Source organism: Mercurialis annua, linkage group LG2 (genome assembly GCF_937616625.2).
Source record: "Mercurialis annua linkage group LG2, ddMerAnnu1.2, whole genome shotgun sequence".
Taxonomy (NCBI): domain Eukaryota; kingdom Viridiplantae; phylum Streptophyta; class Magnoliopsida; order Malpighiales; family Euphorbiaceae; genus Mercurialis; species Mercurialis annua.
Window position 1 is genome coordinate 29,342,599 of NC_065571.1, and position 27,388 is coordinate 29,369,986.

Sequence of the window (27,388 nt, forward strand, 5' to 3'; positions counted from 1 at the left end):
TTGAGTGTTTTCGTTCGCCCTCTAAGTCCTCAAGCAAGTCAGTTACTTTGAAAGCACCAGTAGGGGATTTCTATTTCAATATAGCAGCTTCTATCAAAGGTGCTAGCAAGTCAGTTATCACGCTTAGGAAAGTTACTTAGGCAAGCAAGCTATTCTATGGATAGAGCATTAGATGAAATGACTTAAGGAAGTGAGCAAGCAAGTTAGAAAGCACAAGCTGGTAATCTATTTCATTTGTTAATAGCCCTTTCAATTGAAAGAGAAAGCCGTAGTGACATTTTATCCAGTCTCATCTCAATAGGAGCATGAGCATATTTTATCCTCTTTTCTTTTTCTGTACTAGAAAGAGGAATGCTTGGCCAGATCGAGGGATGAAAGAAGAGGGTGGACATGAATCAAGAAAATAAGCTGTTTAATCAGAATAAAGAAGGAATTCAAAAGATGCGTTAGTTTCCGCTTTCTTGTTCAGAGCTAGTTTTTCTTTCCTTATTTATTCTGATATATGAGTATAGTAGCGGGAAAAGGAAGAGAGCTGTAAAGGCGTTCATCAAGAGAATACCCTGCTACAGGAAAAACCCTGCTGTTAGCAAGTTTCAGGTTTGACATTAGTGCACATGAAAAGGGCTGACGACTCATAGGTTCCGCCTGTGAATCAGATCTGTGCTGTTCGGGAAAGTTTGCAAGAGAGAGCTGATGCCCTAGTCGAAAGTGGAAGCGGTTGGCAAGGAGTTCTTTATAAAAGAAGCATTTAACGATTCTCCGATCTATGTCATATTAAACGATTCACCCACATTAGTCTTCGAAGACATAAAAAATAGTAAATAAAGTGCATCGAATTGGACAAGGAATGCGCTCTTACTCTTGTTACTGTTCTCGAATCAGCTGCACATGAAGATGAAGTGGACTTCTCTTATATACGAGAGCATCTGTCTCCTTCTTATACTATTAGAAAACCTCCGCCAAGGAAAGAAGGGCATGAATAAGAATCGAGAGCTAAGAGAGATTAGAAAGGTTTAAATAAGAGTGTTCCTGACGTCTTTCTCGGGATATCCCTCTAGGAATAGGAATTTCTCCATAAGCTGCTATCGAACCGTCTCTTTCGAGAATAAGGGTCTTAGAGAGGGTGGAAAAAGGGCTTGTGCAAGGGAAGAAGAAGACGTAAGGGGGGCAAGATCTTAATTCCATTTCTAATGCTCTAAGAGCAAGAAGGGCTTTCTATTAAATAGAAAATGTCCGATTTCCATCTTTTGCAGATAAGAGAAGACACGAAGGGAGGAGTTCTGCTTAGCCCTTGCTACTCTTTGATAGAAGTAGCTCTTTTCTTTTCCAGAATGGTTTGTTAGCAAGAAAATGCCTTCTTAGGAAGTTAATCAGAATAGGCCTGCTTGAGAATGCCCTCTTCTTGTTCTCGAAAGAGGGCTTGCACATTAAAGGACCCGACCATCGTATATCAGTTGAACTAGACCGGATAGCGCATCCAATTGCAGGATAAAAAAAAGAAGACGAGACAGAAAGAACTCTTAGGCAGAGAGAGAATCTGCTGTGAATGCTGACGATAGCGGAACTGCTAAAGGAACTGACAGACTTAAGATAGGAATCAGATTCATGGGTAGAAGGGAAGCTGCTATCTTTGGCTTTGGCCATTCTATTATGATTTCGTTTCAAAGGAATCGAATCAGCAATTTCCAATTCCCAATCCGAGGAGAGTGAGTGCAAAAAGGCGGAGCTTCTTCTTGTTGTGCCCTACAAAGCATTGAAGTCACACATGGACTAGTCCTATAGGAGACTTCCCGGCACTCTCAACTCGTACTTAGGAGAAGGGAAGACTGATCAATTGAATGAAGACAGACTTGAATTGTATCTAGAGGAGAATCCTTTCTTACAACTCTCAACTTTGATACCCTCAACTCCTATCAAGGAAGGGAAAGACATTTAGACTACTACCAATACCAAGTGCTTCCGGTACAGGAGTAGAGCACTCACTTAAATGTGGCGAACCTTACATAGAGAGAAAGATTCCGAGAATGGGGAAGAGAGGCTTCATGGATCGAGGAATTCCATAGATATTCTAGGGTCACTATGAAATCACTGCGACAGACAAAGGCAAGGAAGGAATTGGATTGAGATTCCTGCTTTCTTGAAGCTCTCTTCCGATATATGAAATGAGATACCAAAGGGAAGCAGGAATTAGACCAATAGGGCACTGCTCTCCGCCTGTCGTAACAACAAAAAAGTCCATACCGGAATTTCATTACCTTCTTCCTAAAACGGAGACATTGGTACAACAGAAGGCTCGAGAGACCTCAAGCGTAATATAGTCTCTGCTGTCTCTCCAGTCTGATCCAGCTTCAAAGAAATTAGAACTGATGGGGTCACAAGACATTAAAAGATAGGTTCTGAAAGAAATGAACAAGGGGCACGTCAATTACAGGCTGTAACTCTAATGAAGATATCTCAGCCATCGAGGTGGCTACTTTCTCTTCAAGTTCTGAAATCTGCTTCTTTAACTTGGCCTCCTCGGTGACATGTCGCCTCATCTCGGCATCCTGTAAGAAAAATGGTGTCAAATCATGACTATTCGTGGGGATAAAAGGGGGGAGAATTGAATGGTGATTACCAAGTTATCCGAGGTAGTGAAGAATGTCTCTCTGAGATTGGCGATGCCCGTCAGACTCGTCATTGTCTTTCTGATTTGCACAAACAAAATGGTTCTCTTTTAACAGGATCTCGATAAAGTAACTTCCAACCCGAATAGAAAGAAATGAAATAAGGATTGATGGGGAGCGACTCTGACTTACTGAGGCAAGCTCGTCCTGCAAAATGCTCACTTTAGCCCTCAAAGAAGCAAGCCTGACCTTTACCTTTCACTTTGACTGACCCCTCTTCCGTTGGTTTAATAAATTGACATAGACCTCTACCTATGGAAAAGTAAATCAACTCTCCCTAATGGTCGAGCTATTGACATCTCTGCCCCTGAACAGGATAAGCTTTTCCGCCCCTTCCCTTATTCAGCAGAGTGGTGCTCACTTACCCGGTAAAGGCAGAGAGATAGGAAGGATCCCCTCGGCCCCTGATTCTCCCCACTCAAAGACACCATCACAGCCCAACTCCAACACATGCAAATAAGGCTCGACGCACGGATTATACTTTCACAATAGAATACCTGGAATCTCAAAACCAAGGCTGAGGAAAAGGAGAGAACGAACAAAGAAAGGGTTTCGATATTCACATTTCCAGAAAAGGAATATCCAGAATCATGAAAAAAAGAAAGAAGGTGAATTACCGGGTCCAATGGGAATTGTTTTGTTATTTAGGAAACCATACGGAGGATGGGAAAGCTTATATGACTAGTAGATAAAGAGTAGTGAAAGGATTGAAACCAAAGAGAAGGTACTCTCAATCAACTAGATCGATAGCAGCATGTCCAAAATTGCCAACATTACTAAAAAGAATTCAAAGAAGACGGTTCAAAGCAGTCAGCTCCTCCTTACCTTAGCAACCCGAGCGTCTTCTTTCTAGCTTTCGAAGCTGCTTCACCCTGGCTCTATCGAACCAGCTACTTCGTCCCTGGACTTAAGGAAGGCAAAACAAAAAAGTGCCCCTATGACTCTGGTTCTAATGAAAGCGATGAAAGTATAGCTGTGCTCCAGTTTTTCAGGTAAAGGTTGTACGGTGAAGAGCCCGATCAAGGCGACCTTATTAAAGAGAACATTCGGGACATAAAAGCCTATGGTAATCTCGTCCTTAGTTGCCGAATCTAATGGAGGTTTCAATCCGACGGATCAACCGTCATTTTCAGGTAAAATGAGACCTCGACGGAGATGATGGATGGGAACTCCTACTCTGACTATAGTTGCGATCTCTAAGTGGGATTTTCAATCAGCTATCCCTTTTCTTTCCCTAGCGAGTGAAGTGCCCCATAAGCTATAATGGCGAGCTATATGTATAAATTCCGTGAGCAGCGATTGAACTGAACGTTCCAAGTGCATCCAACAGGAATCGAACCTACGAATTTCCCCCTTTTTTAGGTTGGGCGCTTTAACCATTCAGCCATGGACGCAAAGAGACTCAGCGAGTGGACTAGGTTTTGGTATTGCTTCTCGAGCTTCTATTTCTTCCGTTAAAGGAGATTCAAGAAAAGATGGAATAGGAAGACGTGTTTCCAGAACAAACAAGATACGGGTTGAGAAGGGGGAGTTAGCAAAGTTAGACAAGATTGGAATTGGCATAGGAACATGTATTGATGTACCAGATCGGCTAATGCTCCCAGGTTGATGCGATGTATTCCACCAGTTGACTGAAGACTTGATTATTGGTATATCGATCGGTCCAGCACGGTTTGAAATAAAAGCCGGTTCGACAGGAAGCTTTTGAAAACGCAGTGCACCCAGGTAAATAAGGAACGAAATGAATACAGAAGTTAAACGAGCATCCCACACCCAAAAGGTTCCCCACATAGGTCTTCCCCGAAACCCCCCCAGTAACTAAGGTAAACAACGTAAAAAAAGCACCCATTTCTGTACCGGTTCCGGAAGAGCGAAGAAAAAGGGGATGTTTTGTTAATAGGAAAAAGAAAGTGTTGATAGCCGTAGCGATATAAACAAGAATACTCATCCGAGCCGCAGGAACATGTACATACGGAATACGAGAATTTCCACCTTGTTGAAGATCTAGTGGTGCTACCCGAAGACTTAAATGAATAGCCATCTCTGTTAAGAACAACCGAAATCCAATAAGAATTTGCGCATAGCTTCTGGTCTTTGACATCAAAAAAGAAGGTTGTAATAACGAAACGGACATGTGAGAATTTGGTCCTAGCTAGTGGAACAAGAAAGACATGGATCTATATTCAATACGCAATAAAAGGATTTTTTTCCCCCAACGAAGAATTCCCTCTGCTTTGTTTTCGCTCCGCTCGTGCGCGGAACTCCTTGCTCGCGGAGCGGCATACCGAAAAAAGACATAAATGTTAGTAGTTTGTGCCCTAGGGCCATTTTGTATTTATTCTTGTATAAAAAAATCCCATTGGCAATGATATATATGTTTTTATTTGAACTAAGTGTCTCATCAACTAAGTGTTTATTTAATACATATTGTCCTTATCACATTGTGATAGAATCTATTCTTAAGGTAGTAAGAATATGAGTGACATATTCTATTATACAAGTGATCTAAATTATCGTTCACGATCGATGGGGTCCTACGAATAAGGGCATCGCATTATCCCGGAAAGATCGTCACCTCTGTTTATTCTCATGATTAGTAAAGAGTTACTAATTATAGGAAGTAGTGAGTCTCATACTACTTGATGGGGATCAGAATAAACATGTGGACACTCAAGTTGTTGAGTGAGTCGAACAAGTGACGATAGATGACTTATACATGGTAATTCATCAAAGTCAATTTAATGTCATCTAGTTCATAATTGTACATATGTCCTTTGACTTGCGGTGACACTATCTTGTATATAGGTGATTAGAGTTTGATACTCCTTAACCCTAGATCTTTCATGAGCTAGGGCCGCGGGATGTGTTGGCTCTAATTAGTTGCATATGGAGATAGGGGTTTAACCTAGAAAGGATTCATCACTCTCGATGAACGGAGACAAGATTCTATGCTATCTCGAATTATTCTTGATGGATGATAAAACCTGCGCAGGTGTATATGACTTACATAGAAAGTTGTTTCTAGTGGAAGTCATATTTATCAAGAATTAGAACTGAGAGATGAGGTCATATGATCAAGACAAACAGTGTTTGACTTAACCGTGACACTAGTCGAGATTGGAATCTTAGATGAAGGGAATTTTGAGTGTACGGTATTATGAACAATGGTTCATAAAGAATGCATTGAAACATTCATCTCTATTTGGGGGTCGTGATATGTTGCTAGACGTCACTCTCGATCTACGAGAATTAATAATTAAATGGGATTTAATTATTTAATATAAGAAAGGCGTTTCTTATGACTCTCGTTGCCATATAGATGTGAACCTAGTTAGTCACACACAATAGAGTGTGCAACCGATTGAGTTTACAAAAGATCGATTTCATATAGATACTAGCATATCTCGGAAATTAATCTAAGATGAAAAACAAGTACAAATTAGGGACTAATTTGTAAGAGTTATAAATTAGTAGGAACCTAATTGTACTATGTCCAAGTTAATTAGGGACTAATTTATAAGAGTTATAAATTAGTAGGAACCTAATTATATTTTAACCAAGTTTTATCATTAAATGGCTTAAGTAATTAATTAGTGTAATTAATGATACTTAAATCATTAATCATATGCTAATGGAATGATGATGTCATGGTGATGATGTAATGAGATAAGCTTATGTCATATATGTGATGTCATATGATGGCATCACCTATATGATGTCACCTATGTGATGTCACCACATGAAAGGTGTCATGTGGTGGCAACACCTTTGCTTGGTGTGTGACACCTAGCATGCAAGGTGTTGCATTCTTAAGGCATGCTCTAGCCTATAAATAGAGCATGTCCTTACTCATTTCAAAACAACACACAACACACATCTCACTACAAAGTTGTAGAGAGAGAAAGCACTTGAAGGAGTTCAAGTATTCATCAATCACGGGAAAAACTTGGCGACGTTTTTCATATATCTGAGCAAGGTAGTGATCGCGGCGAGAGTTTGAGCTTAGGGCTGCTCGGCAAGAGGAACTCTTACGGATTACTTCAAGGCGAGGATTCAATCGGACGCATACTCGTGTGGACGAGCTTGAGGTCGCCGTACTTTCGGGACTACAAGAATCGTTGGAGAATCGACATAGGTATTCCTCTTATGATTCCTAGATGCGTGCTTTAATTACTAAATGATACGACGATCCATTTGTTGTTGATATGATCAACTTTTGGATCCGAATTGTTGGAATTTCGATTCATAATTGAAATATACGATCCGGACCCGCGCCTCCCGCTGCGCCAACAGTGGTATCGGAGCCACCGTATCATCGAGTATTAACGCTTTACGATTGAATAAATGTATAAATAATCATGGACTTAGGAATTATTATTGGGCATGTAATTTATAATTCCGAGGGATTTTGTTTTTCCAAAAACGAACAAACGCTATTGTGATATTAATTACATTTGATTAAATTCTGTCTAGGAGATTGGTACTTAAGTGGTCCGCTCGTGACCCTCCAATCTATCCTGGGAATTTTTCTAATGTGATCATTTAACACAATACGTGATTCGCTTGTGCATTATGTTGTCATCAACGGAATATGCGGAAAAAGCGAAACCCGAGAAAAAAAAAACCCGAAAAAAAAATAATATTTTTTTTTTCATAAAAACCAAAAATGCTGAAAAACGGGTTTTACACCCGGGAAAAAGTTTTCGGCCCGAAAAAAAAATATTTTTTTTTCTGTAAAAACCGAAATGCTGAAAAAGGGGTTTTACACCCGGGAAAAAGTTTCCGACTCGAAAAAAAAAAAAAAAAAAACGTAAAATAAAAATAAATTTTTATTTCGAGGATCAGCGATCGGTTCAGGCTTTCGGAGGTTCTAGGATGATTCCTCTATACCTAAAGAAAGCAGATATTACATAGTGAATGATTAAAGAATCATTTCCGAGATATGTAATAGTTTGCTCATTCTTTTGTGGCTAAAGAATGAGACCTAGGAAGTCCATGATCATACATGTGTGATTGCATGATTAATTTTAGCTTTAATATGTATGAGATGCATGCTAAAATGTATTGTGTGTTTAGTGAGACCTGAATAACTTAAAACCCTAAGAAATCTTCCTAAAAGTTAAAAGATTAAGTTTATATTTATTAATCATTAAATTGTTTATCAATGGCTCTCCATTGGAGCAATAAACTAACACGCTTTGAGTTATCATCTTGTCGGCTATGGATACATAGGGGTGAGATGATATCGTCAAGAGATGTTGTTGAGTTTATTGTTAAGCATGAGATGTTACGGGTGTAGTCGATATAATATACGGCGAGAAAGGCAATTAGGCGTACCTGAGTCGTATATTATTCAAATCGATACATCTTAGTTGATTCAATGGGTTAAACTTAACTAATGTGGAAACCTAAGAATAACATTAAGTACTTGAGGGTGAAAGCATTAGGAGCCGGAAATGATTGAACCTCATATGAGATATGATGAACAAGTAATTGTTCACTTATATATCATTTTGATCCCAAGAATAGCATTAAGTACTTGAGGGAAAGATAAATGAATATAAGAATTCAATCACCCACTTGAAATCATTTCCAACAAAGATTCACGTTTCCTATTTTGGAAGTGTAGGATTCAAAAAAGATAGTGGGAGGCCATTTTGATAAAGACCAAATCATTATGGTTAAATATACAAAATAACACGAATACTAATTAGAGATCTTTGCTATCCATAGGTTGATAAGATAAGATGAAATCGAATCCATTAAGTAGCATTCTCGACAATAATCGACTAGTGGGTCCTAACTTTGTTGATTGGTTAAGAAATCTCAAAATAGTTCTTGCAAGTGAACACATAGCATATGTTCTTGAGGCAAATGCTCCGGGACCATTGCCGATTGAGGCACCTCCTGAGGAACATGAGGCATTGCGCAAGTGGAAGTTAGATGACGAACAAGCCAAGTGCTACATGTTGGCATCTATGAATAACGAGTTGCAAAAGCAACACGAGAAATATCCGGGAGCCCGCGAAATATTGTTTCACTTACAAGAGTTGTATGGTGAATCAAGTCGTTCTGCTAGATATGAGATATCTAAGCAATTATTTCGAGCAAAGATCTCAGAGGGAAAGGATGTTGGAGAACATGTGAACATGATGATTCGATGTATCGAACGTCTAGAGGGTCTAGATTTCATCATGGACTTCAATCTCCAAACGGATATGATCCTTCAATCCCTTCCGGATTCGTATGGTAATTTCATCACGAATTACTATATGAATCGGATAGAATGTACACTTGCAGAGTTATCAAGTATGTTGATAACCGCTCAAAAGAACAATGTTAAGGGAAAGGAAGTTTCTCTCGTGGTTGCTTCTTCTAGTAAGACTAAGAAGAAGAAAACTAAGAAGAATGTTTTGAAGGCCCAAAAGGCCATTGCAAAAAGGAAGCGCACCTCGGAGAACAAAGGAAAGTGTTTCTTTTGCGAGGGCGAGGGACATTGGAAACGAAATTGCCCCAAGTATAAGGAATTTAAGGGCAAGAACAAGAAGAATGAATATCCCGGTGAGGGTATGTCTATTTCTTGTTCTTTCAATTCCAATAATGATAGCTCGTCCAAAGCTTGGGTATTAGATACCGGAGCTAGTTCTCACATTTGTTCATCCTTACAGGATCTAGCAAATGACAGGAAATTGGACAAGGATGAAGTGATCTTGAAGCTTGGAAATAACGCAAGTGTTGCGGCTAAAGCTATAGGATCGTCTTCTATTTTGTTGTATAAGCATGTTTTGTATTTGAACAATGTTTTGTACTTACCGAACGCTTATAGAAATATCATGTCTATTTCTTGTATGACAAGATTAGGATATGATTTTCTATTTACAAAGGATGTTTGTAAAATTATCTATAATAATGCAATCGTTGGTTATGGTTATGTACAAAATGGTCTTTATTGTATTAATGAAGATGCTCGTAATACAAATAATGTTATAGAAATAAATACCGTAAGTAATCAAACCTCGAAACAACTTTGGCACTTACGATTAGGACATATTGCGGAAGATAGACTTAATAAGTTGGATAAGATGGGAATATTGAGCAATCTTGATTCTGCATCAATTTCGACTTGTGAGTCATGTCTTAAAGGCAAGATGACCCGATCACCCTTTGTTGGACAAAGTGGTAGAGCCAAAGATGTTTTGGAGATCATACATAGTGATGTATGTGGACCATTTAAAGAAATGGCACGAGGTGGTTATTTATACTTCATTACCTTCACCGATGATTTATCACGGTATGGATATGTTGTTCTTATGAAGAACAAGAGTGAAGCTTTTGAAAAATTCAAAGATTTCAAAAATGAAGTAGAAAACCAAATTGGAAAAGGTATTAAAATCCTTCGATCTGATCGAGGAGGTGAATACTTGAGTACGGAATTTGGTACATTCTTAAAAGAATGCGGTATTATTTCCCAACTGACTCCTCCGGGAACACCACAATTGAATGGTGTATCAGAACGGAGGAATCGTACATTGTTAGACATGGTACGATCAATGATGAGCTATACTGATTTACCCATTTCATTATGGGGTCATGCACTTCTTAGCGCAAATTATATTCTAAATCGAGTTCCAACTAAATCCACTCCGAGAATACCGTATGTGATATGGTATGGTAAGGAACCAAGTCTTAAGCATATTAAGATTTGGGGATGTTCGACATATATTAAAAAGTTGATAACCGACAAGTTGGAATCGAGATCAATCATGGGAAGGTTCGTTGGTTATCCTAAAAACAGTTTAGGATATTATTTCTATATTCCATCCGAACAAACCATTAAGGTTAGTCGGGATGCCCAATTTCTTGAAAAAGAGTTCATTCAAGAAGGGGGCAAAGGAAGGAATATAGAATTAGATGAGGAGTCATCTAAAGACCAACAAAATGATACAATTGAGTTTGATAAAACCCATAGTGAACCAGAATTAGTAAAATCTACAGAAACACCTCGAAGATCAAGTAGGGTATCTCATCCACCAGAGAGATATGGTTTTCTTCATGATATACAAGAGTTGTTCATTCATGAAGAAAATGATCAAATAGTTGATCCCTCTACTTATGAGGAAGCTATATGTGATATAGATTCTTCAAGATGGCTTGAAGCTATGAAATCCGAAATGGATTCCATGTACAGTAACCAAGTATGGGAGCTAGTTGATCCACCCGAAGGAATTATACCAATAGGGAACAAATGGATCTTCAAGCGTAAAATTGGTGCTGATGGAAAAGTGGAAACTTTTAAAGCTAGGCTTGTTGCGAAAGGGTTTCGCCAGAGGCAAGGAGTCGATTATGAAGAGACTTTCTCGCCGGTAGCCATGCTTAAGTCCATCCGGATTCTTCTTGCCATAGCTGCACATTTAGATTATGAGGTTTGGCAAATGGATGTCAAGACCGCATTCCTTAATGGATATATTGAGGAGGAAATCTATATGGAACAACCTAAGGGTTTTGAATCCGAAGAAGGTTCCAAGGTGTGTAAACTAAAACGATCCATATATGGATTGAAGCAAGCTTCGAGAAGTTGGAATCGTCGTTTTGATGAAGCTGTAAAGAGTTACGAGTTTATCAAAAACGAAGATGAACCATGTGTTTACAAGAAGGTTAGTGGGAGTGCAATTACTTTCCTAGTCTTGTACGTAGATGATATTTTACTAATAGGAAATGATGTCGGTATGTTAACCTCTGTAAAGCTTTGGTTATCCAAAACTTTCTCCATGAAAGACCTCGGAGAAGCGACTTACATTCTCGGTATTAGACTCTATAGAGATAGATCTAAAAGAATGATTGGTCTCTCACAAAGGCTCTACTTAGAAAAGATATTGAAAAAGTTCAATATGGAAAATTCTAAGAGAGGATTGATTCCTGTTAGGCATGGAATTCACCTTTCGAAGGAAATGTCTCCAAAGACTTCTGAAGAAAGAGATGAAATGGCAAAGATACCATATGCTTCGGCAATCGGTAGTCTTATGTATGCTATGTTGTGTACGAGGCCAGATATTGCCTATGCAGTTAGTTTGACTAGCAGATATCGATCCAATCCAGGTTCAGAACACTGGATGACGGTTAAGAATATCTTTAAGTACTTGAGAAGAACTAAAGATATGGTCTTAACATATGGAGGAGGTGATCTAAAAATATATGGCTTTACAGATTCTGATTTTCAATCAGATATAGACGATCGTAAGTCTATATCTGGATTCGTATTCACGTGTAATGGAGGAGCAGTGAGTTGGAAGAGTTCCAAGCAAGAAACCACTGCCGATTCCACAACAGAAGCCGAGTATATTGCGGCATCAGATGCTGCAAAGGAAGCTGTTTGGATTAAGAAGTTTGTTTCTGAACTTGGTGTGGTTCCTACCATTGAGTCGGCGGTTCCTCTTTTCTGCGACAACAATGGTGCTATAGCCCAGGCCAAGGAACCCCGGTCTCACCAAAAATCCAAACACATAGAAAGGCGATATCATATTATCCGAGAAATTGTTGGAAAAGGAGATGTGTCTCTCCAAAAGATAGCATCAGCCGAAAACACGGCTGACCCACTGACAAAGCCCATGACCCAGAGTCAATTAGATTTACATCTTGAGAAGATGGGGCTTAGATATAGTAGCCAATGGCACTAGTGCAAGTGGGAGATTGTTAGTAGTTTGTGCCCTAGGGCCATTTTGTATTTATTCTTGTATAAAAAAATCCCATTGGCAATGATATATATGTTTTTATTTGATCTAAGTGTCTCATCAACTAAGTGTTTATTTAATACATATTGTCCTTATCACATTGTGATAGAATCTATTCTTAAGGTAGTAAGAATATGAGTGACAGATTCTATTATACAAGTGATCTAAATTATCGTTCACGATCGATGGGGTCCTACAAATAAGGGCATCGCATTATCCCGGAAAGATCGTCACCTCTGTTTATTCTCATGATTAGTAAAGAGTTACTAATTATAGGAAGTAGTGAGTCTCATACTACTTGATGGGGATCAGAATAAACATGTGGACACTCAAGTTGTTGAGTGAGTCGAACAAGTGACGATAGATGACTTATACATGGTAATTCATCAAAGTCAATTTAATGTCATCTAGTTCATAATTGTACATATGTCCTTTGACTTGCGGTGACACTATCTTGTATATAGGTGATTAGAGTTTGATACTCCTTAACCCTAGATCTTTCATGAGCTAGGGCCGCGGGATGTGTTGGCTCTAATTAGTTGCATATGGAGATAGGGGTTTAACCTAGAAAGGATTCATCACTCTCGATGAACGGAGACAAGATTCTATGCTATCTCGAATTATTCTTGATGGATGATAAAACCTGCGCAGGTGTATATGACTTACATAGAAAGTTGTTTCTAGTGGAAGTCATATTTATCAAGAATTAGAACTGAGAGATGAGGTCATATGATCAAGACAACCAGTGTTTGACTTAACCGTGACACTAGTCGAGATTGGAATCTTAGATGAAGGGAATTTTGAGTGTACGGTATTATGAACAATGGTTCATAAAGAATGCATTGAAACATTCATCTCTATTTGGGGGTCGTGATATGTTGCTAGACGTCACTCTCGATCTACGAGAATTAATAATTAAATGGGATTTAATTATTTAATATAAGAAAGGCGTTTCTTATGACTCTCGTTGCCATATAGATGTGAACCTAGTTAGTCACACACAATAGAGTGTGCAACCGATTGAGTTTACAAAAGATCGATTTCATATAGATACTAGCATATCTCGGAAATTAATCTAAGATGAAAAACAAGTACAAATTAGGGACTAATTTGTAAGAGTTATAAATTAGTAGGAACCTAATTGTACTATGTCCAAGTTAATTAGGGACTAATTTATAAGAGTTATAAATTAGTAGGAACCTAATTATATTTTAACCAAGTTTTATGATTAAATGGCTTAAGTAATTAATTAGTGTAATTAATGATACTTAAATCATTAATCATATGCTAATGGAATGATGATGTCATGGTGATGATGTAATGAGATAAGCTTATGTCATATATGTGATGTCATATGATGGCATCACCTATATGATGTCACCTATGTGATGTCACCACATGAAAGGTGTCATGTGGTGGCAACACCTTTGCTTGGTGTGTGACACCTAGCATGCAAGGTGTTGCATTCTTAAGGCATGCTCTAGCCTATAAATAGAGCATGTCCTTACTCATTTCAAAACAACACACAACACACATCTCACTACAAAGTTGTAGAGAGAGAAAGCACTTGAAGGAGTTCAAGTATTCATCAATCACGGGAAAAACTTGGCGACGTTTTTCATATATCTGAGCAAGGTAGTGATCGCGGCGAGAGTTTGAGCTTAGGGCTGCTCGGCAAGAGGAACTCTTACGGATTACTTCAAGGCGAGGATTCAATCGGACGCATACTCGTGTGGACGAGCTTGAGGTCGCCGTACTTTCGGGACTACAAGAATCGTTGAAGAATCGACATAGGTATTCCTCTTATGATTCCTAGATGCGTGCTTTAATTACTAATTGATACGACGATCCATTTGTTGTTGATATGATCAACTTTTGGATCCGAATTGTTGGAATTTCGATTCATAATTGAAATATACGATCCGGACCCGCGCCTCCCGCTGCGCCAACAATAAACACGTGCTACCATCCAACCAGAGAGCCTTAGAACCATGACAGCAGGAGTCTGGTTGCTTCTATGTAGAGCTCACTGGCAGGATTATGTAATTCTAAAAGAAGATTGAGCGCGGGGTCAGCACCCAGGCCCGCTGGAGTTGCCGTATTTAAGCTCTCCAGGTGGCGAGCTACGTCCAAACTGGTGTGTGATGGAGGAAGGGATAAGTTATGTAACTGAAAGTAATGATCGATCAAGCGAGAAGCCTTGTTAAGCAAGAGCTCATGGCTATCGCCTGGATCCGGTTTGAGCCTTTCTAACACATCGAAATAATTCATACGGGCTGTATCGACAGGCTCAATTTGCCTGTTCGTCGGCCTACGAAATAACCACGCGAAAAATGCTTTCATTTTTCATTTACGATCATTGCTCTCTGCCCACTTTTTATCACTCTTTTATGGTGAATGGGACTGAAGTCTTGTTTTACGCCCTTCTTTGGCGTTTGAAATTAAGTGGCGTGTTCCGCCACAACTGTTTGGGATGAGATTAAGTTGAAAAACGAAAAAGTATGTCACCGCTAAGCATAGCTACCATTGCAACCCAGTTTGTCTTATAATACGATGATAGTAGCAAGCAAGTCCTTCTTTCTTTATATACACAATTCTCAGTCAATAGTATGTTATTGTCGAAGAATAGTATGCTAAATCGGAGAGTAGTATTAGGTAAGAAGGAAGTAGTGCTTTCTTCTTTTAGAAGCATAGTGCTTACTTTACTGAAAGCAGGAAGCATCCAAAGCAATCTAACGGAATTAAAGAAAGTTAGAGTGTAGAGTGCATCAATTGATTGCCCATTAATAGTGGAAATTAGCTAAGGTATTTCTATCACTTGTAAGACCGACATTGAAGGCATAACCCTAGTTCTCAGGTAGAACATAGGGTATAGGGATGATAAGGCATCTGTCTCCTTGCAGGGAAGAGGTTTTCTTTCTAATGAGATGAGTGGAAGAGCTGCTTTCGTTCGAGCTCAATTCCATCGACCCTAGAATTGATAGAAATATTCAATAAAGTAAATAGCTCATACCCGTTATGATGCGAAATTTATCCGGTATTGTGCGATCCCCGATTGCCTGCTATTCCTATTATGGCTTGTCTATTGGGATAAGTTTCATCGCTTCGCACCTTTAGAGGTAAAAAAAGCTCCTAACTTTGGACAGAGAGTGATTTCCGACTTTAGGGCCTTCACTCTTAAAGAAGGTGTTCCGGGGGGAGGTTGAATCATTAGTAAAGATATCCGCGCACAGTAAATCTGATCAATAGCATGCAATCAGATAAAGGAAAAGTAAGATATTTGAGGAAGAAGACGAACGGGATTCCACTGCACATTCATAGGCTGTTAGGGGGGTTGTTGAGCAGGAATCAATCAGAAAGTACATCTTAGTCACGTTAAGTCACGCCGAGATAAAAAGAAATAGATAGGAAAAAAAAGGCTTTTGCAGAGAGTGGCGAAATGCTTCACTTGTAGATCTATTGTAATCGCGAAGGAAATGCATGAAAACGGAGGAGTTCATTACAATATAGGGAGGGATTCTAACTATAGATGCTTTAGGGTCTTTGCAATAGGTAACTATGTCAATCAACGGTTATTGTGGCCAATTCACTATTGGCTTGCTAAAGTTCTTCAAAGATTACCATTCGATGGTACCTTCGATCAACTTAAACCATTAGATTGACTAGTTGGCAATCAGGTGACATATTGCTACGACTAAAAGTCGGCTACCGATGGGTGGCCTTTTGTTTTTTATTGTTCGATAGGTCGTTCGCCTCAAGTATAGTTAATTCTGCGCTTGCCTGGAACATATTTGATATTCCTTTCGTGAAACGGATAATCAAATATGTTTCGTGGATGGACAACCTTTAGGATACCACGCCTCCTGGCCTCTGTTTGCCCTCTGTCACCATTTAATTGGTGGGCGGCAGAACAAAACAAGTCCGACCTGGAGAGCTTTTTCATAGGTACGCGGTACTCGGTGATGTTATTTTCATTGCCGATGAGGCCGTAGCTCAGTCTTATTCTTCAGCCTTAACTTAAGTAGGTTGGGGGTCTCAATTAGTTATCAAAAGTCCCTCATATCTACTTCTGGTTCAGTAGAGTTTGCTAAGAGGTTTCGAGTCTGGAGATTGAGTAAGGATGTTATTAATTTATCAATCAAGAATCTTTTTAATTCAAATCCCCCTTGTGGTCTGTTTGCAGTCCACATAACATATCCTGTCATTAGGGTTTCACCCCTTTGTAGGATAGGAGGTGCCGTGCCGGATTGAGTACTCTTAGTAGACTCAATCACACCCGTTCTCTTCACAATGAGAAGGTTCGGGCTATGTGGGATAAGAGCCTTCTTCCTTTTGAGCTTTGGCTTATAAGGGGAAGACCTCTTCATCCATACTTGCGCGGAATGGATCATCTTCGCAAGGGAATGAGACCAAAACTCATTCCTGATGAACTGTTTGTTCAGACTGGAATGAAAGATTTTCTTGAGTGGTCTTCTCTCCGAGCATGGATGAAGAGCTGGCTAAGGTACTGTCATTGGTACTATACTACCGCCTTGTCTCCAGATGTTGGCATCGAGCAGTTCTTCTCTGTTCCTGAAGTAAATTCTTCATGGAAGATTGTTAAGAAGGATAAAAATTGGCTTCGGTCTTTTATGGAAGATTTATGACATGGTGGCCGTGAAGGGTGTTGATTTTAGGTTACCTAGACTTGAGTCAACCTCACTTTCAATTAATGGAGGTTACTTGCTTGGTGGTTTCTCCGGTGCAGACTCCTTGGTACAAGCTGTGGGTTGTGACCAGCCTGCAGCTAATCGGTCTAGTATCATACCTGGAGGGTGTAAACACTTCAATGAGATTCTAGATTGAATAACCATCAGATAACTATAGACGCTTCGAGATAGACCGCGAAGGATAAGTTAAGAAAGGCCTTTCCGGGGATGCACTTAAAAAGACAATCCTTTTCTCGCTTAGATATGAATGAAGGTCTTTGGTTAGATGGAGTGAAATGACGTGAAGTTCCTAAGTATATCTTTTATATAATATAAATTTTTTTTATTATATAAAGTCAAATACCTGACTTGCCCCGAACTGCCTTCCTTGCTTGGCTTGCTTGCCTGGCTTGGCACACTCATACTAGAAGTAAAAGAATGAACTCTTAACTGACCTATTGCATAAAAAAGAGCTCTTTCGTTTTTAAAAAGAAGTGGAAAAATCCTCTTTTGGAACTCACACATCCGATTCTGGTCTATCTACTTCGTCTATTGATTCACGTGCAATATGCTTCTGGCCTTTAGGTTCGGCGAGCTGTTGCCTCTTAAACGCTCTCTTAGTGGTGGAATAGCGGGACTAGTCAAAAAATCCGGGGGGTGTGTGGTTGAATTGATCTTTACGTATTTTCTTAAGTAAGGGATTGCTAACATGAATCGGCCTACTCCGAACTTCCTTACGGGCTCTGGCCTACCCCCTGTGAACCTCTCCTTCTTCCAGGCCAGCCCTCTGGTCCAGCCTTATCTTGCCGCTCTATCCTGGCATCCCCCATCTCTCCCCGAGATTAATACGCTACATCTCGGATGACGGACTGGCTATCCCCCTCTCCTTGACTGAGGCAAGAAGTGACTCTTCCCGACGTTTCACCTTCTCAAGAGAAAAGGCTTCATTTAGGAGCGCTCTTTTCATCCAACTAGAAAGATCGTAAGAGAAGAAAAGGAATCTGATGCCCAAAGACTCCCATGTTTTTCTTGGTTGGACCAACCCAACCGGTGATTTCCGACAAGTCTTTCTAAATTTTTAGAGCAAGAAGCAGAACTACAGGGAAGAAATGAAAAGTGTTTCTTACGATTACGCCCAACAGCCCACTGGAGCAATTTGCCATTCTCCCATTGATTCCTATGAATATAGGAAACTTGTATTTCTCATTCACAAATCCATCTTTGTTTATGCTACTAACTCTAAGTTTGGTCCTACTTCTGGTTCATTTTGTTACTAAAAACGGAGGAGGAAACTCAGTACCAAATGCTTGGCAATCCTTGGTAGAGCTTATTTATGATTTCGTGCCGAACCCGGTAAACGAACAAATAGGGGGTCTTTCCGGAAATGTTAAACAAAAGTTTTTCCCTCGCATCTCGGTCACTTTTACTTTTTCGTTATTTCGTAATCCCCAGGGTATGATACCTTATAGCTTCACAGTTACAAGTCATTTTCTCATTACTTTGGGTCTCTCATTTTCTATTTTTATTGGCATTACTATAGTGGGATTTCAAAAAAATGGGCTTCATTTTTTAAGCTTCTCATTACCCGCAGGAGTTCCACTGCCGTTAGCACCCTTTTTAGTACTCCTTGAGCTAATCCCTCATTGTTTTCACGCATTAAGCTCAGGAATACGTTTATTTGCTAATATGATGGCCGGTCATAGTTCAGTAAAGATTTTAAGTGGGTTCGCTTGGACTATGCTATGTATGAATGATCTTTTATATTTCATAGGGGATCCTGGTCCTTTATTTATAGTTCTTGCATTAACCGGTCTGGAATTAGGTGTAGCTATATTACAAGCTCATGTTTCTACGATCTCAATCTGTATTTACTTGAATGATGCTACAAATCTCCATCAAAGTGGTTATTTTTTTATAATTGAACAAAAGCGAGGAGATTTATATTGACGAAGGTGCAGTTGGATGGGGACGGTTCCTGCTTATTCGGGTTTTTTTGTAAAAGCCGTTACGGAGAGCGATGAGGATTTCTTTCTCTGGTCTTCATCCTGTTTGGGTTCGTTTCAAATACGAACGTTTACCTTGTTTCTGCTATTTCTGCGGCAAGCTTGGTCACAATGAAAAGGATTGTGCGTTACTGCTTCGTGCGAAGGAAGATGGGGAGTAAGCGGAGTATCATATCAGTACGGTGATTGGCTACGGGCCGGTCCTGATAGAGCTAGACAGAGGGTGAGACGTGATCCTGGTGGAACAGTGGAGTCCTCTTCTGGCGCATCAACAAATGCTAAGGAGACGGAATGAAAGGAGCTGGCTGACAACTAGCACTTTCTCGCCACAACTTCTATAAATCACAAATAGGGAATCCGTAAGCTGTGATGCGTAAGGTCGGGGCTTCGTTATGGAAGTTCTGCAAGCTTTACTTTCTGTATATCCCTTCGTTAGCCTTTTTTTATAATTCAGCTACCAGCGAATCCTGTTGTTTGAGGAACCAAAACTTCGACAGAAAGGGAGACCCGCCTCCCCGGTTAATATGGTAACTTCGATTTCCGAATCTTATTTATTATTCATATTGCATATATAGTTGCATATATAGCATCTCATGTAATTGAATTCGTGAGATCTGCTGGGCCATTCTCAGAGTCAAAATGGAACTAGAGCTGCGATGAGACATTAACTTATCTATATCAGTCAAAATAGGCGAAAAAAGGGGTGCTTTGGCACCGATGCAGAATAAGCAGTCTTGGTGCCTGGGGAAATAGGAAAAGGCGTAAGCGCGGCGATCTTTCTCTTTCTTATAACGAATAGGTTCTTTTTTGGAAGTCAGGCGAGCTTGAGTTAGGAAGGAGATATAACAAGTGTGCCGGGGGTGAGTAAGAGAAGGAACTTAGTGCAAAGAGTTGGGAGACCGACCTCCCCCAAAAAGCGGAAAGAATGACGTAGAAAAGGATAGCATAGTGCGCCGGAGGAGAAGGACATACCCAGAGGGAGAGGGTGGGAACCTTCTAAAAGATAAAGAAAAATGAAGGGAATAGAACGATGTCAGATCCCAACTCTGACTTCCCCAATTCATCTGATCCCATTTATTTTCGCTTAGCAGACAACAAAATCTTTCCGCATGGTTTGAACGAAAAACACGAGTGTCGAGTCTCTCAAAGAGAGAGACGGGATACAACCTAATATCCAAATGATAAAGCAAATAGCTAACCGACTAAAAATGGTCGTTAAAGCAAACATAGGTCAAACCCAAAACCCCGACAGTAGCCGCAAAAGCCCCGAGTGTAAAGTCCCAACCCCAAGCAAGAAGATCGCGACATCTTTGACACTTCCTAAAAGCAATCTCCACCTTCCGAAGCTTGTAGGTGGTGTAAAGTCAATACAGCCTTTAGAATATCCCAGTACAAGTACGTTTGCAAGAGCTGGGATTATAAAAGCAACATCCCCGAGGACTTACTTCGAAGCTCCTGGGAACGGAGAAGCTACATAATGAAATCTTGTTGTCACAGCATAAAAGGTTAGCGAAGCTAGACAAAAGACTTCTGAAGTCACCTGAAAGAGGAGGGAAGGGTGCTCTTGTTGAGAAAAAAGGTAGACTGGGAATTGAGAGGTGGCAGCTCGCGAAGCAGGGGGTCGAGCAAGTGACCACTCATGGGGGGCGGGAAACATGCTTCTCCCATGCCTATATTTAGGATGCGCTCTAGCTTCGGGGATACTACCTGAGATCCTCGAGCAAGCGGGAGGCGAAACAGCAGAGAGAGGTTATAGAATACGCTCGACTGAAAGGAGAGGTTACGCGGGGCTCAGCAAATGGTTGAACCTCATACTATGGATATTGACCTCTTTCAAAGGGTACGGAAATTGCATATCATATAATAAGAGAAAGAGGCAAGGTCCACAGAAGGTTGGAAAGTAGTACGCCTGGTGAACCGGGTTCTACCACTGCAGGGCTCGGTTGCCATTCTCCCATTACTAAAGTCGTCCAAGGGACAGGATCCCAGGCTTTTGAAATGGGGATTTTGTCTGTGTCACTAGGGCTGAAGGATGTGCAGTTGCGCATCTAGTAGCAAGGGGGTGTCGCAGAAGCCCCGTCTGGGTCCTGGCGTGGCGCTGCTGGATGCTTCTGATTAATAGAACAGGAAGAGGAGTCAGCTTAAAAGAAAGACCACCAAGATAGGCATAGTGATTCGATCTTTTGATCACCCATTTTTGGAAAACCTTTTTTTTGGGGCTTCCACCTTACACACGGAAGATTGGATTGCCTGAATCACGAGTCTTATATACTGTGTTACGATCACCTCATATTGAGAAAAAGTCCAGAGAACAATTTGAAATGGAAATTAAGAGGTCATAAAAACAGAAACGCATGAATTGCGCAAGAAGTTCTTTCGGTTAAAACGCCGTGCGACTCGGAGGACATAAGACTTCTTGGTCAAGCCAAAAAGATTGCCGACAGGATGCTCCTACCCCACCATGTCTGGCCCTTTACCTTACCTTAAGAAGAAAGAGGGGGGTATGAAGCGTGGGAAAGAATGCAAGAAGTGTATGATACAACAGGTAACCTTAAGGAGTGGCGGCAAAGCTCTTGATTGATCAACGCGAGTGAACTGTGCTTAGACGCTTCGTAAAACCACACCGATCTACGAGAAAAGCTGATGGATGAGTAGGCTTCCCTTTTCGATACACGGAATGTGATCTGGGACACGATGGGAGTTTGCGTTCCTCGGTAGGAAAGAGATCACCGGAGTATAGCACAAGATCGCCTTTTCTTGCTGCCATTGGGTCGACCTGTAAACAAGGTAAACCCAATGGGAACCAAAAAACGGGAGGGTACCGCATTGGGCAGAAGATGATCCAAAAAGCGAAGGCTCACCCAGCCTAAGGTTGGAGCTTTGGAAGCTTACCTTCTTATTAGAGAAAGGGGGTGAGATAGGCGACAGGTAGCTTGCTTCCAAGCCGGCCCGGCCGCGAGGAAGAAAGAGATTTTTTCCGGTGCTGACCGGGTGACGGAATAAGGCGGCCAGAAGCGACGAGCAGTCGCGGTCGAAGCTTGGCTCTAGCCGATAGGCTAGCAGTAAGCTTGGCTACAGCGAAGCGCTTACCAAGCGCGAAGGAAAGGGCCTTCGCCACTTGAGCCGTATGCGGGGGAACTCGCACGTGCGGTTCTTAGGGGGGGGAGAGCTAGTAGGAGCCGTCCTATCCCAATAGCGTATATTTGGAGCTCAATATGAAATCCTATTTTCTTGCAAGACCCGTTCGGATAAGGGAAAACTCCAGAGATTGCTTTGAAGTAAGATCTTGCGTTGACCCTTTCCTGAACCAGAACGGGGGGGGTGAGAGGAAAGGGGGATCCAAATCATCAATAAAGTGAGGGCTTTCCGGACCCCCCTTTTCCATTCTTCCTTCCTCCATCACTCCCTCTTTTTCAATAAAGAAGCCCCCGGGCCCCTCTCTGATAAGGAAGGAAACGAAATAATCTCAATTTTACGAAAAATCTGGTCCGATGGCTGTTTTCCACTAACCACAAGGATATAGGGACTCTATATTTCATCTTCGGTGCCATTGCTGGAGTGATGGGCACATGCTTCTCAGTACTGATTCGTATGGAATTAGCACGACCCGACGATCAAATTCTTGGTGGGAATCATCAACTTTATAATGTTTTAATAACGGCTCACGCTTTTTTAATGATCTTTTTTATGGTTATGCCGGCGATGATAGGTGGATCTGGTAATTGGTCTGTTCCGATTCTGATAGGTGCACCTGACATGGCATTTCCACGATTAAATAATATTTCATTCTGGTTGTTGCCACCAAGTCTCTTACTCCTATTAAGCTCAGCCTTAGTGGAAGTGGGTAGCGGCACTGGGTGGACGGTCTATCCGCCCTTAAGTGGTATTACCAGCCATTCTGGAGGAGCAGTTGATTCAGCAATTTCTAGTCTTCATCTATCTGGTGTTTCATCCATTTTAGGTTCTATCAATTTTATAACAACTATCTCCAACATGCGTGGACCTGGAATGACTATGCATAGATCACCCCTATTTGTGTGGTCCGTTCTAGTGACAGCATTCCCACTTTTATTATCACTTCCGGTACTGGCAGGGGCAATTACCATGTTATTAACCGATCGAAACTTTAATACAACCTTTTTTGATACCGCTGGAGGGGGAGACCCCATATTATACCAGCATCTCTTTTGGTTCTTCGGTTTTAAATGGCCCTTTTCAGATGAAAATCTGAATACGCATTGCGCTATATGCTGGGACTGTCTGCTTAATGGTACTCCTACTATGTTCATAAGTGGTTTTCTAGTAAAACCCCGATGTAGTCAAAATGGAGTATCTAAGACACAATCAGCAGGTAACCAACGACATAAAAGCAGTCTAGTAGGAACCTCAGAGACTACATGCGCAACAACTTATCCTAAATCCTTCTGTGAGTGGCTAGCTGGAATTATCGATGGTGATGGAAGTATTCAAGTTAGTAAACAAGGAAAGACTTCTCTTGAAATTACTATGGGACTTGAAGATCTATCACTACTACGATATATCCAACATATGCTTGGTGGAAGTATTAAAATGCGATCAGGTGCTAAAGCTTATCGTTATCGACTACATAATCAACTTGGTATGATTAAACTAATGAATTGTATTAATGGTCATATTCGACATTCAGCACGACTCCTTCAACTACATCGTGTCTGTCAAGTACTGGATATCCCTGTAATTCTACCTATTACACTAGATGCTCAATCAAATTGGTTTGCAGGATTCTTTGATGCTGATGGTACCATTGGTATCGCTATGAAGAATCGACTACCTCAACTAAGTATTCGAGTAACTAATAAACTTCTACAAGATGTAGAGTCTTATAAGGTAGTATTTGGAGGAAATATCTACTTTGATAGTAGTCAAAATGGTTACTATCAATGGTCTGTACAAAGTCGAAAAGATGTTATCATGATGCTAGATTACTTTAAATCAAGTACTTTCCGAAGTCATAAATCACGACGATTCTTCCTTATTGAGGAATATTACAGTCTTTACGATCTCAAAGCATTTAAACCTGACAGTATTCACCATAAAGCATGGCTAGCTTTCCTAGACAAATGGAATAAGTTGATGATATAGTCCACCTTTCTTCTATTCATCCGCTTATATTAGTAGAAGAGAGAAGCACCCTGAAGTTTACATCCTAATTTTGCCTGGATCCGGTATCATAAGTCATATCGTTTCGACTTTTTCGGGAAAACCGGTTTTCGGGTATCTAGGCATGGTTTATGCCATGATCAGTATAGGTGTTCTTGGATTTCTTGTTTGGGCTCATCATATGTTTACTGTGGGCTTAGACGTTGATACCCGTGCCTACTTCACCGCAGCTACCATGATCATAGCTGTCCCTACTGGAATCAAAATCTTTAGTTGGATCGCTACCATGTGGGGGGGTTCGATACAATACAAAACACCCATGTTATTTGCTGTAGGGTTCATCTTTTTGTTCACCATAGGAGGACTCACTGGAATAGTCCCGGCAAATTCTGGGCTAGACATTGCTCTACATGATACTTATTATGTGGTTGCACATTTCCATTATGTACTTTCTATGGGAGCCGTTTTTGCTTTATTTGCAGGATTTCACTATTGGGTGGGTAAAATCTTTGGTCGGACATACCCTGAAACTTTAGGTCAAATCCATTTTTGGATCACTTTTTTCGGGGTTAATCTGACCTTCTTTCCCATGCATTTCTTAGGGCTTTCGGGTATGCCACGTCGCATTCCAGATTATCCAGATGCTTACGCTGGATGGAATGCCCTTAGCAGTTTTGGCTCTTATATATCCGTAGTTGGGATTCGTCGTTTCTTCGTGGTCGTAACAATCACTTCAAGCAGTGGAAATAACAAAAGATGTGCTCCAAGTCCTTGGGCTGTTGAACAGAATTCAACCACACTGGAATGGATGGTACAAAGTCCTCCAGCTTTTCATACTTTTGGAGAACTTCCAGCTATCAAGGAGACGAAAAGCTATGTGAAGTAAAAGAAAAAAAGGTCGCCGACTGACTGCTACTAAGAACCTAACAGAAATTTTAAAAATGTGGGTTCTAAAACCACTTGTGTAGGTCGGGGTTGAGAATTGGAGGGCCGACGAGGCTAGGGCCCTCTTTTCCAGCAATGACCGGTCAAGGTCAATCAAAGTGGGGATTCACAGATGATTCTAGATCTTAACAAGTCTGATCACCATCTATAGAAGGATGGAACGGCGGATTGATCATCGACTCAAGCACGTATTGCCAGCTTCACATTCTAACATGTCCCCTGAAAGGTCAACAAAGAGCGCCCCCCTCCACACTAAACCGAAAAACCTGACCCCTTGAGCTGAACCAACAAAGCATTCCATTGAATGAAGCCCACTTCCCTCCTAGAAAGCCACTTTTCGGGGGAGAACTCTTACTCACAGACTCCCTGAAACCAAGAGACAAGACAGAAGATGCAGAGGATACTTTGGATTCAGAGTGAGCCTCTATCCTATGTCTAGGAGTAGAGAAGAGAGCACCTTCAACCGGTTCCGTATATTTCATATGATAGGACAAAGCTAGGCATTCACTCGTAGCCCTGTATGCGCTCTTGAATAACAAGTCTTAGCAATAGACGGTGCTCTTATACCTGTAGACTGTTTCACTCTTATGTCCAAGAGGAGTCAAATATGAAAAGATTAGGAAGAATGGATAGTAAGTTATCCTTCCTTCAGTGACTATCCAATCTCATTGAATTCTTCTTATTATACGATAATAAAACCTATGATGGAAGCTGCTCTTAGATCAGTAGTAGGCATAGACAATTCACTAAATAGACTGATTCGAATGGAAGCACTTACTTAGACTTCTCTATAACCACAGCTTTGAAACACTTACCTATAATCTAATCACTGCCTTGTTACCCTAGGAAGTGGTTATCCCTAACTTTACCACCTACAGGTCAAGCATCTTTGTCCCCTCAGCCCAGACTTAGCCGCATCATTGCTACAATCATATCTTAAGATATAGATGAGATAACAAACATATAAAAAGTGTTCCGCGCCTTCGGACCCTTTTCCCCTACAGCTGAGAAGGGAGACTAAGAAAGCCTTTTTCCTCTTCTCCTTCGGAGATTCCCTATCCTCATCCGCTCTCACTGCTCATCCTTGGTTGCTATCTATGCCATTCCGATAAGAGATTAAGATATCAAAGAGAGAACTAGGAAAGAATCCACAAAAGGGAGACTCCCTCGAGCTAGAGGCTCTCTTATCCCAGCGAGGAAAGACATACGCGCTTCTTATCATTCTATTCCCCAGGCTGGGCTTAATCTTCTAAGCTTACAGCCCACAGGCTTCCTCGTTATAATGACTATTATAGTCTTCTTATTCTCCAGTAATTCTCTTCACTTCTATATAGAATAAGAAGGTCTTCGTCTTTCCTAAACTCACACTATTCTCTAGGATTCCTAAACTATCTAGAGTAGGGAAAGCTTTCGTCAACCACTAGCAGGAGCGTAGTCTTACTATATGAAATGGATTCAAAACCCTCCTCAATATAATCAAAATCTCTTTATATATGGAAGTAACCCTATACAGCAATGTACAATGAAATAGCTTACTATAATTTACATGCTATACTCCTAGTTATTTAACTACCCTTAAAAAAGTTCCCTATCGACTTTTTTGAAACTATAGCACAGAGGAATGCTATCGGTGTTTTATGCATGAACAACTATAGTGAGGAGCAAAGGAGGAAGGGTCAAAATGAAATTGCCTGGCTGTACTCAATGTACAAATATTAAATCCTGCACCACTTTCTATCAAGATCCTCTTTATTTGGAGTAGGAATAATAGGAATAGGAGCAAAGAGACTCTTGCAGAAATAGTGCTCTAATTTCAATAGCTTTAGTATTAGTAGCGGTAGTAGCCTTTATAGCATTGATAGACTTTTTTATATGTATAGAAAGGAGTAAGCCTTAGCTGTAAGGATTGGATTCCGAGAGGAGCGAAAGCCAGAGTCAAGACCAATTGTTGCAGAACGGATCTCCCTTCTAGTAGCCACTTTTGATGGAACAGAGAGACCATCTCTCCCATCCCTCAGTGCGGGAACTCTTTCAAGGGGTTATGCTAAGAGTGAAAAGGAGTGAATGTACCACTTTCAGTCAGTGCTTCTTCTTTGTGTGCAAGAGTAGGCAAGGAACCGAACTCTTATACCACCACACTCCAGTATATGAAGATTAGCAGCTTTGCCGGTGAAGCAAGTAACCGATTTTAAAGAGATGTTTTCGACGTGAAGGAGTTT

General features: G+C 40.7%; 4 protein-coding genes and 1 pseudogene across 4 annotated transcripts; 4 read left to right on the forward strand and 1 right to left on the reverse strand.

Moving 5' to 3' along the window:
• Positions 1–4,046: 4,046 nt before the first annotated feature.
• Positions 4,047–4,887, reverse strand: LOC126667515 (putative cytochrome c biosynthesis ccmC-like mitochondrial protein; annotated as a pseudogene).
• A 6,760-nt stretch (positions 4,888–11,647) lies between these two features.
• On the forward strand, positions 11,648–12,350 carry LOC130015079 (secreted RxLR effector protein 161-like). Its single transcript, XM_056104588.1, has one exon. It carries the CDS (start codon positions 11,648–11,650, stop codon positions 12,338–12,340), a length of 693 nt encoding a protein of 230 aa, XP_055960563.1. The 3' UTR covers positions 12,341–12,350.
• Positions 12,351–18,195: 5,845 nt separating this feature from the next.
• Positions 18,196–19,090, forward strand: LOC126668401 (ATP synthase subunit a-like; the record flags this gene model as incomplete). The annotated part of the gene is made up of 1 exon (XM_050361606.2): positions 18,196–19,090. A coding segment is annotated over one exon (834 nt), but the record flags the coding sequence as incomplete, so codon positions are not given.
• A 2,872-nt stretch (positions 19,091–21,962) lies between these two features.
• On the forward strand, positions 21,963–24,244 carry LOC126667511 (intron-encoded DNA endonuclease aI4-like). Its single transcript, XM_050360500.2, has one exon. It carries the CDS (start codon positions 22,647–22,649, stop codon positions 24,204–24,206), a length of 1,560 nt encoding a protein of 519 aa, XP_050216457.1. The 5' UTR covers positions 21,963–22,646; the 3' UTR covers positions 24,207–24,244.
• LOC126668402 (cytochrome c oxidase subunit 1) lies at positions 24,217–25,267 on the forward strand (the record flags this gene model as incomplete). The annotated part of the gene is made up of 1 exon (XM_056104758.1): positions 24,217–25,267. A coding segment is annotated over one exon (894 nt), but the record flags the coding sequence as incomplete, so codon positions are not given.
• Positions 25,268–27,388: the final 2,121 nt, after the last annotated feature.

Bases quoted from the DNA above. Each gene is read 5' to 3' on its own strand.
- LOC126667511 (XM_050360500.2), top strand. From the start codon at position 22,647: ATGGGCACATGCTTCTCAGTACTGATTCGTATGGAATTAGCACGACCC.
- LOC130015079 (XM_056104588.1), top strand. From the start codon at position 11,648: ATGGCAAAGATACCATATGCTTCGGCAATCGGTAGTCTTATGTATGCT.